The sequence below is a fragment of the Struthio camelus genome, chromosome 3 (genome assembly GCF_040807025.1).
Source record: "Struthio camelus isolate bStrCam1 chromosome 3, bStrCam1.hap1, whole genome shotgun sequence".
Classification (NCBI taxonomy): Eukaryota; Metazoa; Chordata; class Aves; order Struthioniformes; family Struthionidae; genus Struthio; species Struthio camelus.
The window spans coordinates 122,924,561-122,937,653 of record NC_090944.1 but is presented as its reverse complement, the minus strand read 5'-3'; the positions used below and the strand labels follow the sequence as shown (position 1 = coordinate 122,937,653).

At 40.6% G+C, this 13,093-nt stretch overlaps 1 protein-coding gene across 14 annotated transcripts in view; it reads left to right on the top strand.

Moving 5' to 3' along the window:
- Positions 1 to 13,093, top strand: part of FOXN2 (forkhead box N2) — a 46,019-nt gene that overhangs the window by 28,018 nt on the left and 4,908 nt on the right. For 12 of the 14 annotated variants that reach the window (XM_068940037.1, XM_068940040.1, XM_068940038.1 and 9 more), the window contains 3 exons: positions 2,717 to 2,841; positions 8,414 to 8,478; positions 12,732 to 12,800. In XM_068940037.1, coding sequence (XP_068796138.1) covers positions 2,717 to 2,841; positions 8,414 to 8,478; positions 12,732 to 12,800 — 259 coding nt within the window. The remainder of the gene's footprint in view (positions 1 to 2,716; positions 2,842 to 8,413; positions 8,479 to 12,731; positions 12,801 to 13,093) is intronic. The other 2 variants (XM_068940050.1, XM_068940051.1) reach the window with 1 other exon arrangement.

Below are 13,093 nucleotides of genomic sequence, written 5' to 3'. Positions count from 1 at the left end.
GTCAAATGTGAGAGGGATGCAGAAAAGATGATAATCATAACACACAAAGTCTCAGAACAATTTAGGTAAACTGTCAGTTCATTCTGAGGTCCAGATTCAATATAGACTGATGGTTGGTCATTTTGGGAGACGTTAAATAAACATTGCATCAGCATTTCAACAAGTATATCATCAGCAGGTGGGAAGTTACTCCACTATTGATGTGAAATAGTAACCTCCAAAGGCAGTTTAAGATTCCCATCACCTAGTCTTTCTTTGCTGGCAGAAATGGCAGAGTTTAATTTGTCTTTAATAACACAGGCTACCATGGCCTGACCCATACACAATCTTGGTCCCATACAGAAGCACGGTAAACTGGCTGCTGTGGTTCGACTGCTTCCAGTAACCTGGCTAGTTTGTTTTAAAGCGAGAGGTACTGGTGTTTTATTGGATTTTCCACTTCAGCTGTGCACAGCTTTCTCCGAAAACGCTAACTAGAAATCTGTGTTGGCGTTCCACTCTTTATTTTTGTTAATTAGTGGATCTGAGTGCAACAGTGTATTTATTCGTGAGCAGCTGCACAGGATCATCACTTTTGCTGAATATCTGCTTTCAGCACCAATAAGGGTGCATGGAAGTCCACCTCTAACTGATGTGTGACTTCATACTCCCTAGTCCAATCTAGCTACCAAAGAAGTCGCTCTGTTTATGTCTTGCGTTGGATTGATTGTATGTATGGCTTCAGGGTGTGCTGGTTTAGCTCACTGTTGCGGTACCCACCAACATTTTTTGTGTTCGTTTTCTGTCAGGTCAGCAAGCTGATGGAGGTATGTGGCTGGGAAAATGAAAGCGGGCAACTAACACCTTTCTGGCTGCAGCCCACACTTAAATTGGATTAGCTGTCAAGTGAACAGCAGATAATATAGTATAGAGTAGTGGTGTAGTGATCAGGTGAGTCCTGTCTGCTCTGTGAACCTGCGAGGGCTCAAAGTAAAAAGCTAGAGGTGGGCAGGATGTTTTTTGGAGGAAAAGTAATGAAGCAGTAGGCCAGCGAGCTCCAGGAGGGATGCAGAAAAGAGTTCAGGGCATTAGTCTGTTGTTCAGGTGATGGATGGAGCCAACTGACAATATACCCTCCGTTAGTACCTAACCGCTTAAATTATCCTGTGAGCCACGACAGTGAAAGAAATCAGATATTTAATTAAAGGTAAGCTTATTGCTGCACAGCTTACACTTGTAAGGCTATGCTCCGTTTTAGCATAAAAAGATGAGTATGAGAAAATTCAGAGATAAAAAATAGAAAGATAACTCTGAGAGAGATGGTGCTGCTCAGAGACTCCTGTATAAAGGACAATGGCTACCAGTAAAATTACAGGGCAGCATCCCCCTCTCTCTCTTTCTGAACTGGAACTCTCCCTCGTTTGATAGTGAAAATTTGCACTCTATTATATTAATAGCAAAATATTTACTCTTCTCATGAGAAAGCCAGCGACTTAAAGCAGACCTCAGACTTGCACGCTTTGTGGGTTGTTTTAAGTCTTAAATACATCACGGAATACCCATCCATAATATTGTATTCCCCCTTGTTACTGGCTAGAGGAGGCCACTTGGCCTCTGCAGACTTGAAGCAGGTGGTCCATGAAGTTTTGATCTTTGCTCTGAGACTTTTCCTCTGTATCTTGATAGGACTGCTTCTGTATCTTCTCTTATTATTTAGAGATATTTTAGTTGCAGCATAGTGTACCCTGCCTGTGAGAATAGCCCTCTGGTATTACCTTTTTTTTATATTTTCTACTCTTGCTTAGCTTTTTTTAAAAAAAAAAAAAAATCCTATAGAAGTATCTTGCCATTCAGGTGTACGATTTTCTGCCACATGCATTATCACTTCTGTAACATGTTTCCGTAGCAAAACCTGAGAGTGCTACACATGGAGCTAGTAGGTGATCTATCAGGTCAGTGATTTTTGGTTGGCTTTGACTTTCTCTAATTTTCCTCTTCTATCTTGCAATGAAATAACTGGCTTGAAAAATAACGTTTTCTTTATATAGTAAATAGGTGAAGAAGCCCTTGAGACGAGCAGCAGATACTTTATCTTGCTTGACTTTCTGGCACGTCAAATTTAATGGTGCTAACATTGTTAGGTGCGTCAAAGATGCATAAAGTAGGTTTTCAGATTTTGTAAGCGTGGGAGTACAGTAATCCGATCCTCTAGTTGGGCATCGGACAAGCTGCTTTTACAGGATGTTGTGTTGTTAAAGTTAAGGGAGTACGTGGCCATATCTAGGCTAAGGGAAAGGGCGTTAGTTCCTAAGTTAGTTTCATAGACCTGTTAATCAGAAGACTACTTACCAATTCACTGATGCCTTCACAAACGCTTGTTTTAACTTACAGATGTATTTACCAAGTGTTAAGTAAGATTTACAGCTTCCGTGTATGCTTCCGTAAATGACAACGGGGCTTTAGTGTGGAAATGTTATTCCGAGCTGTAGGGCAGATGTTTCTGTACCATTTAAGAAAGGTCTCAGGAGTGTCAGCTTTCCCTATAGTTAATGGAGCTACCTGAGGGTGACTTAGGTCACCTTTGCAAAGAGCCTAGCCTCACTGTTGGTGGATGCCTTCATCTGAAGGGAGAAGGAGGGAGAATTACACTTTGCTGTGTCTTGGGAATATTCAATTAGAAATGACTGTAATAACTTTGCCCTTGGATTTTCTAATTTGCAGTACTTCTTTCTTGTAGGTGAACGGAAAAGGTTCGTTGTGGTGCGTTGATCCAGAATATAAGCCTACTCTTGTACAAGCACTGAAAAAGCAACCTTTTCCCTCGGCACTTGCATTTTATACTCCACCAGCATCACCGCCAAGGTAGGTGAATTTTCTCTGACAAGTTCAGCATCAGGTTATGTTAATGTACCTAGCAGAGGAAATGCCCAGGTGGATGTCTTACTGCTCTCTGCCAGAGAGAAGTAGCTGAGTAGGACTTAGCTGAACTGGATAGACAGACGGGGAGACTGGACAGACCGGACAGGGAGAATTTAATGATCTTAAAAGTCCCAGATTGTGATACTAATCCCAGATCTACTATCTTTTTTTATAACTGTGGGAGAGTTTAAGACAGGAAAGAAGAGGGGGCACTTGATTTCACAACCATGGGGGGCAGGAGCAGATTTTCTTCCTCTTTCTGAAGCAAACAATGAGTAAGCTTTTATATTTTATTTCATTTTTTTTTTTTAACCTTTTCTTTGCTTCTGGGTCTTGTTAATTTTCTGTGTTTTTGCAGGGGTGAGAAACCAGTGGGGTGGCTTTCTCTTAAATATTCTGTATTTTCCCTTCTACCTCCTTTTTCCTTCCTCGTCGTGTCTTGCCAGGGGTCCTGGCTGCGAGTAGCCCAGACAAGAGCATATAGTGTTAAGTCTTACACTGCCTTTGTTTAGGGTCTTTGGGAACAGATGCTGCTTTTCTCACTGAACTCTGAGAGGTGACTAGTGGGGTCAGGCGCTGTGTTGGGCACTAGTGAGTGCCATTTCGTTGGTGAGCAGGCAGTCCTGGTAACAGGGAGTAAAATCCTGATTCAGGCACAGTTCACCAAGCCTAATCTTGGATATCTGGGGCTGCTAGCTTACAAGATGTGTGTGTTTTCCTGTAAGTCATTTTATTTATTTTATCTATACATATATACATATAAAATCTCCTTTCCTCTGTTCTGATGTGCTTAGAGAAAAGCCCCAGAGAACAGGTATTTTTCTTTAAGGCTATTAAAAAAAAAAAAAAAAAAAGTTTTGCGTTTTACCGTGGTGATGGGGAGAATGATGTTCATAACAGATGTACTCTGAGGTGGAGTACGCTAGCCGTCTGGAATCAAGGCTTCCTCAGCTGATACATTTTAAGATTAGGCAATAGATTTTGGAGTTTTAAGTAAACTTGATGCATTCTTATATACAGGAGAAGGCACATCAGCTAAATAAGTAATAGAGATGGCACAGAGAGTAGGAGGAGAGAGAAAGCAAAGAGGAAAAGATTGCTGTTGATGAGATCAGTAATCAGGTAGGCACATAGCTAGTTTGTCTATTTTGGCAAAGAACTTGGGTGAGATAACAGATAATTAAGATGTGTATACGTTGCTGTATGCCTTATCTTACTGCAAGGAGCTTGCTTAACAACCAGAGGAGGAACTAGGATTACTGGAGCAGGATGTAAAACTCATAGTAAATACGCAGCAGAAATTTGTAGGAGTCCAACAGGACATTTGACCCACGGATTTGACAGGCCACTGCAAGCCTTAGATATCTGGCAGTGAATAAAGGTTTGCATGGTCTCTCACGGCTGCACTTTGTGACCTGCAAGTTGTTAAAGGTGGTCTCTGACCTTCTAGCCATCTTAGGCTGTAAATGGTCATTCTTAGGTTTGAAAGAGCCAAGGCAGAATTGTCTTGCATTCCAGTTTCCTATTGGAATGGAAGCATTGCTAAGATAACTGTGAAGCATTTAAGTATTAAGAAATAGTCAAATCTGAAAGTATGATATGGCTAGTAGCATTTTCAGGCTTTGTATTATGGGGAGAAAGGTGTTTGAAACTACTGTAATTGGACTCTATTTATGGTTTTACAAGCATTAGTGTTCCTGCATAAAGGCATGAACTTCTCTTTTGGTGTAAATCAGGTGCAGGTTTGGTCCTGAAAAGCTTTACTCAGAAGATTGTGCGTATATGTTACTGTGATAAAACTTTGAACTTAGAATTTCAGAATAACATAGATGGAAAGGATCCTCGGAAGTCATCTGTCCAACCAGATGAGCAGGGGGCACAAATCAGATTCAGCATGGGGCAGCTTGTTCAGATCCGTGTCAGGTTAAGTTTAGAATATCCTCAAGTTCTGGAAGATAAGTCCAGTGGTTTAAACGTTGAAGTATGATTAACCTAATTTGTATAAATAGTATATACTGAAGTTAGGTGTAGGGACGGAGGAGAGATTTTTACTTGAATGCTAAAGTACTTTCAAGATCAGGACTTCATTTTGAAACGATGTCATTTTCAGTAACTTTCTTCTTCACTGAGAGATTAGTCACACTTGCCAACAATTGCAGTCACAAGAAAATTGTGCTCCTAATGGAGCCACATGGCAACGTTCCCGTAAAGTTCGATACGTGAAGGATTTTGCAGTGCCTGTGTTTGTAAGAACAGTAAAATAATAACAGCGTTTTAAGACACTTCTAATGAATGCTTTTTTTTTTTTCCTTTTAATAATAGAAATGCATTTCTAGGACTTTCACTCACATACAAAAGGACGTATTTTCTCCCGTCCATATTTAAAAATTCTTGGATTAAGATGTAAATACTGTCTAGAAGGAGAGTCCGGGTTTGCTGAATATGTATGTTCCAGCAACCGTACAGGAAAGGAAGAGTTTAGTAGTAATTATTACTATATACTTTATTAGTGAAGGATATATTTATACTAGTCACTAGGGGAAGTATATAGAGCCCTCGTTGTACACCACCCATACAAGCAAGAGAGGTAAATTGACACTTGTCCTAGCGGGTTAGGGTTCGGCCTGAGAGAAAGGGAAGAGCCAGAGGTACAGTTGGAGTGAGGCTGGAAAGGTCCTTCCAAATTAAAACTAAGGGTTGATAGTAAAATTACCTGCTTTGAGCAATGTCCGATATCCTGAATGGAGTACGAGGTCGAAGGAGAGAGATGGCCAACCGGGAGCTGCGATGGGGGGCTGCTGAGGGGCCGTCGAAGGGAACGGAGGGCTGCCAAAAGGCTCGTTCTCCAAAAAACCTTCGTGGAGAAGGGCCCCTAAGGGGCTGCCTTGTCTGAGGCCGTGTTGAGAGAAAGAGAAAGCCCAGAGGTACAGCTGGAGGGAGGCTGGGAGGGACTGTTCAAATTTAACTACAGGGTGATGGTAGAATTCAGCTGTGAGACACTCTGAATTTTTCTGTGGGAGGGCTTGAGTTGGTAATGGTTTTACAGTATGTTTGTGGGGAATATACCTATCATTCAGCAGCATTTTCAAATAAAATTTAAGAGGTTATTTTGGTTAGAAGCTTTCCAAAACTGTAGTCTGTCAGTAGTTAAATGAAAACTTTTATTATGACAGATGGGAGATACTCACAGGCCGAGTGGCTGCGGTCCTGGGCAGCCTGCTGTAGGTGACCCTGCTGGAGCAGGGGTGTTGGACCAGGTGCTCTCCAGAGGAGGTCCCTTCCAACCTCCACCATTCTGTGATTCTGTGACTGGTGTCACTGGTGCATTTTATTTTATATTATTCACAAGTATCTGTGAAACTTGTTAAACAAGTAGGTGCAAGGCCAGAAGGTGCATTCAGTTTCATGTACGTGTGCTATATCCCTGGGCTATGGAGGCTGCCATGGTCTGACTCCTGCAAATACCTTATGCATATGCATAGCTTATTTTAATACTAAGTGTTAAGTTACTATAATAAAATTGTATGTGTGTGTGGTTCTTGAAGGATCTGAGCTGAAGTGAAAGGATGAATTGGAGATGGAGAAGTGTAACATATTTAGCACCTATTTCTACAGTTTACCTGCAGGCTGCAGTCCATTGCTTTGCTTGTGAATCTTTTGTAGTTTGGAATCTGTTCCCCTTGCCCCCCACAAGGGCAAGGTGCCTCCATCACCCCCACAAGCAAACGTACTACGCAGTGAACTAGTTTTGCACATGTTTGTATTCAACTATGCTGGGTCTTTTTCGCTTTGGTTATCACGCTGGGAGATGCTAAATATTCCTCTCCTTTTCAGTAGCGTTGGTTACTAGAGCCAGGCAGGCTGCAGGTCTGCGAGCGCTCCTTGCGTAACTCAGGCGATGCGTCTTGCTTCTCCTCGCTTCAGTTCTTGCACCTCTCCTTGCCATTAGCAAGCAGTCTTGCACTGCACTGAGCTTGGAAACTGTTGCCGGTGGCAAGCTGAGTTTTGATAATTCCATAGCAAGTCAAAATAGTAAGGGTATTAAATGGGCACCCCTCATACACAGCTGTGCAGAGTAGCGGATTTCTGGGTTGTAAAGATGGTCACGGCCACAGCAGGAGGCCAGTGACCAGTGAAAAATATTTTATTCAAAATTCAGTTTAAAGCATGAAGATTTTAGTTTTAAAATTTAAAAAATTGAAGTAATTGCTTGGGTTGTAGGTCACTTTTATGTATTCCTTGATGAATAATAATTTTTAAAACATACTAAGCACTTAGCAGCTTTATGATATTTTGGGTGATTTGAGGCTGTGCCTTATTTCAGAAAATAGAGCTGCCTAAGTATGATAAATATAAAAGGTGAGCGCACTGTCATAGAAATTCCCCCATTAACCCTGTGAGGTAGCTGTTACAGATCGGACTTGAAATGTCTGTTCGTCGTCTTCTTAAATTCTCCTAACTGTGCTGTAAAAGATGTATATTGCTGTATCCTGCGATTTAAACAGTTGCGTACTATTTCTGTTGTACTTATTTCCAACAGTTTGCTAGTACATTAGAATGAAAGGAATAAATTAGTGCTGGATATACAGCAAGAAACTGAGATTTTCAATTTGCACTTTATTCTGTAATACATTAAGTGGTACTTTGCTGGATGCAAAGCTGGCTTTGATAATGCAGAAAAGCAGACAGCATCAGCAAAACAGCCCAGCTTCAGATAATTTTAAAATCACCTGCTTGTCAACAGATAGAAACTGACTCCTGTCTATAATAAGTAGGGCTGGTCATCTTTCATGTCTTTCCTCTTGATTTCCATTCATACTAGTTTTTTGCAGGTATTAGTTTCACTACTTGGCCACTGCACAGGTCTCCGCGCTGCTCTGAACAGGAGAAAAGCAGAATTTTTGCTCCTTTGAAACTACACTGGACTGAGTTGTCCAGTGCAGTAACTGGGTCCAGGATTTGTCCAAGCTTCCCTGTTTTTGTTTTTTTTTTGTTTGTTTTGTTTTGTTCTTGTTAATCTTTCAGCAGTGTTCTGAAATAGCAACACGCACACCTGGTCCATATTCATTCTGTTGCTTCTGGGCTCCAAAGAGCTCTACGCAGGCTAACGTTTTGTTCACATCTAGGTTTTATTTACCAAAAAAAAAAAAAAGTATCTTTGTTTCAAATCTAGTTTTTAAGCAAGTACGTAAAATTTGTAGAAATGACTGTCTCTTACCAGCAAGACTTTTCCTCAGCAGGGTGCTTTCCAAATGCTTGTAAATGCTTTCCAAGTGATTGATTGATAGGATTCTGTAGCACAGGAAGCGATGGGCCAAGCCATCTACTGAAGGCAATAGAAATTGCTACTTGCTTGGCTTGCCCGCTAAACTTTGGAGGGCTGTTTTTGTTTGTTTGTTTTTGATTTGCTTTTTTTTTTTTAATCTCTATGTGATATATTATTAAGCTTAATATACTTTGCACAAATTATTTGGCTCATTTGGATTTGGCTTTGACTTGTTGAATTTCTTTCCAGTAGGTCGTCATCGCCTCACTACCTAACTTCAGTACTTAAGCAGAGTCATGGCCGATCTCTCAAAGGTAAACATTACTTGTCTTTGCTTCTGCTCTGCTGCCTTTGCTAGGCACCAGCATATTCTGAACTAGGGTTTACTTTGTATATGGACCTGTTCAGAAGAGTCTGCCAGATTCCAAAAAACTGATTAATAGATTGCATGCTCATTATATTGTGTGTTAACTTTAAATCCCTAAGATGAGTCTCAAGATGTAAAAGTTCTTGTTCTTCTGCCAGCAAGATATTTAGCAGACACATCCCCCCCCGAATATGACCTATTTTAGGACTGTGTAATTTAGTGGAAAAACAGTTTGAAAGCTAGATATCTAATGCTAGGAATTGTCCGTAGTAGTTTGGAGTTTTTAGTGGTTACCAAGAACTGTAGCAGTAAATTCTAATGTATAAAACTTGTGAGACGTGGCCATAAAAGTGCCTTAGAGTTAGGTATCTGGGAGAGCATGAGAATATTTGCAAGGGAACGTGAATCAGCTCAGAATATTGTTTCACAGGTGCATGCTATTTTTCACTCGTTGTCCAAAAAAGTTTGGTGCAAATTGTGCCTTTTGTCACAATTATGCTGGTAGAAGTATGCGAGCTAAGCAGGGGACACCAACATAGCTACTCTTGCGCCTTTGTAGCACGGAAAAACCCTCAGTTGTGTTGCTACTGAGCAAGAATGGAATTTCTCGAATTCTGGACATCTGCAGGTGAAGCTCCCTGGTTGAAACCCTAGTAGGAGCAGTTCCCTGCTGAAAACCCAGTTTGAATCTTACACTCCATAATAATTCATCCTATCTCACTGTGTAACTCACACCTGTAGCTGACCAGTATGTTTACTGAGGAGGGGGAGGGGGTACCTCAGCACCTCTTCAGCTTTTTTGCTGTTTATTTTCAGGGAATCTTTACTGAAATGCAGCATTGCTGTCTTTCTGTCCCTTCTTGAGCCCACTCTACTCTAACAGGTTTTAATGAGCATTAGAAGAACAAGGACTTTGACTTGGCAATACTTCTGGCCTATAGATTTCTACCTTAACTTTCCATGAGGAGGAACACAGCAGCCAGAATCCAGATAAAAATGGTGAACTTAAGATGGAAATCCATTTTTTGTTGACATTCAAATAAGAATAGAAGCAGCATCAGTTGTTGAACTGAAGGTGGATATTTCATTTTTCAGTATGTACTTTTAAAACTTTTCCTCATCTTAAAACATTTTAGTGTGCCTCGTTGCCGGGAATGAGCTAGACGGCATGCTGGGCTATTACAGCATTTCTTTAGAAAAAGCCTGTTGAGCGCAAGTCTTGTAACTCAGTAGTAAAGCTTAATCCACTGAAGACTTTGCCCTCATCTAAAAAAAGATACGCATCTGTAGAATACCTCTGCTAATAGTTCTCTGCAGAAAAGTGAATTGTGCTTGATTTGTAAATGGGCTGACCCCAAGAAAGGGTGAACAAGTCTTAATTTGTTGCAGAGAAGTGTCGCTTAAGCTCTTTCAAAAGGATGAAACGCCACTCGCAAAGTAGGACTACAGCAGCATAATAGACATCCAGTTCTCCAGTTTTGCTAGTGCGGTAGGCTGTTGAGGTGAGAAGGTTGTTTCCATTTTTCAGCCACAAACCAGAAACATTGGTTAGGCAGCAAAGCCAAGATTTTTAAAGACAGAACAGCTGCTTGTTCAGCAGATAATTGTCACATATCCAGACAGAGGTTTTATGGTTGTAGCCTCGTGGCAGTGAACCATCCTTTGCTGACTACCTGCTGCGTAGCTGCTAGATCTCTTCCACGCGCTTTCACGAAGGACTGAAGGAGGAGTACGTTTGCTTGAGGAGGCCCAGGATTCTCAGGGCTTGTTATAAAACAAATCTCTCTCCTTTTAATGACTTTGCTGGTGTGTCCTATGACAGTTTTGGGGATTACCAGCCTGATTCTAACTACTGCAGTTTGCTACACTGAGTGTGCCGAAACAATAGCATATATTTGTTCTAATTGGATTTCTGCATTTTGGGGAACCAGTTCAGCATATCCCTCACGCTCGAGGCAAGCCATTAACGATACCAGGGTCACCGAGGGCAGCCGTTGTGCAGATGGAAGAATTCCTTGTAATGCACTTTTTCAGCCATTCTGCTGTGGAAGCATAAATGTGGAAAAACATATTCTATCAAGGAGAGCAATTGCAAATGAAAGCAAGATATGTTAACTTTAACCCACAGTACTGCTAGTCTTTCAAGATGAAAGAAAGCACTACAGAACTCATATTTCTTTAGGGCACTAAGATGTGGAAAGACAGTTTGCAGGTAGTAATTCTATGTTGCATTTCTGTTTTTGATTGCTTGTCATTTAACAAGGTGGTGTTTATATGCCAACATCATGTGTTAAAATAAAATGTCTATGATAGCAAGTAAAGAATCAGGGGATTTCACTTTCTGATTACAATAGTGGCGCAAAGTAACTGTTCATGTTTTTATTTCTTTTTGTCAGTTGGATACATATGACTTGTAAATTCAGTGGCTCTGTTGCAGCCAGAAATAAAAAATAAAAAAAGGATAAAACAGAATTAAAAAAACAACTCACAGGTTGCAGTGGCATAGACCTTAAAGTATGCTGATGTTAAAATGACAGCCTGTAGAAACCAATGGGGAATGTGTATGTTTTATAACTTGTGCTGGAAATAGCAGTTCAGTCCCCTTTCCATGTTGGTAAAATATTCCCAAAGTGACATGTTCCCCTTCAAATTTCTCCTTGACTAGGGATAAAGCTAGCACAAATTATATAAAATGAGTATAGGAAGACCAAATTGACAATTTTGCAATACTCAACCCCCAAAATCAGTAATATAGTTACAATTAGCACTTATGATGTGCTGTTTCTGATGTTCTTTTTTCTGAGGGGGGAAAAAAGAAGAGCCATAAAAAAATGCCATTGCTAACACTTTATATCAGTAATTTCCATCTCAGTTCGAGTCCAGCACGCTTGGAAGACCATTCTGCTTACTGCTTGCTCTTTCCAATGCTTGAGCTTTGAGCCCCACTTTTCCATTCCCCCCTCTCATACATATTCTCACCCAGGACGTGGTCTTTTGCTCTGAGACCCTAAGGCTCTTCTGAGAGCCCACAGTCTGCGTGCCGCTCTTTTGCGTGGGTAATCCCCCGCTCTGAAGAGAAACGCAGCTTCTCTCGTAAGCATCCGTTGATGAAGCGAGAGAAGGAAGACCTTTGACTTCCTGGGTGTTAAACGCATTAGAACGCCCTGAAATAAGCGGGAAAGGTTTGCTTATTTCTTTTCATTCTCTGTATGAGATGCTGTCCTTCGAGTAATTACGTTTTCTAAAGCTTGATTAGGGTGAAAATACTTCAGTGTAATTGGATTCAAGTTTTATAGTTTGAGTACTCTTATTGGGCAGTTCGCTATTAATATGAAGAGGTGTGCTCAGCAGCAGCTGTTGAGAGCGCAGTATCGCTGACTGTGCTGGCACAGAGCAAGCTACTAACCACCCGCTTCGGTTGTAGCTAGACATTTCAGACTTTGCTGTAATATCCTCAAGATATCCTTTCTGAGATTGGAAGTAATACATTCAGCGCTGCAAAGCGTACAGCAGTATTTAGCACCGTAACTGACAGCGCTGCGGTTCATCTAAATCTTTTTCAAGTGCCTATTTATTATTTATATCTCCATGCTTTCTAGACTGAGCAGTTCTGTTTACTTTCCCCTTTGTCTTCTCTATTTTTACTATTTGACTTGTTAGTGAGAAAATATGGTGAAGAAAGCACTTTCTGCTGCAGTTAGAGAAAAGATACGTGCCGAATTAGTGCTGTGTTTTACTGACACATTTGTTCTTCAGGCTTGCGTATTCATAGAATGAGGATATGAAGTTGATTAGGTGCTTTGCTTTGCCCTATGTGTAATCCTTTCCTTCAAACTGTTACAAATAAAACCCAGTTGTTGATGAATACAATAACAACATCATCAGATGCAAATCTAATTAATATTGCGGATTCTTGGCTTCAGCTTGGTAAGTGCAATGTAAGAAATCAGCTTTTATAAGGTTATCATACTTAAAATACATGACTGTTCTGTAACCAACCATATTGCTCATAAGATCCCACTTATGTCTGGTGTGTCTTAATTTTTGGTTATATTTGAGTCATCCTCTGTCTGGATTCTTGCATTTCTTTCTTTTTACTGCAGGCCATTATATGTAGATACACATTCTTTCTATGTTCTAGGGACCTTGTTTTGCTAGGCTTACCCAAGATCTAATATTTTACTGCTTTTTTCTTCACAGAATCTGATATCGATGCTGCTACTGCAATGATGCTGTTAAATACTTCCATTGAACAAGGGATGTTAGACTGTAAGCATGTGCCGTTTTACTCTGCTGTTTCTCTACCCAGTAGCTAAATGTTTCTCTAAAGTTTCAGTGATGGAATACGGTCTAGCTTACTGGTAAGACCAGTCAAGAGCCATTCTGTTTTGTTTATTCTTTCTGTTAACATTAGAGTTTTATAGAATCTCCTTTTTTTCTGTTAATTTGGGGTTTTTTGCAAAGTTTTTCCCCTGCCTCTTCTTTGTTAGATGCTCATCTTCTTAGCTGCTTCTCTGTTTCTCCAACTTCTTTTTGTGATTAGCTGAAAACCGTTGTTCTCT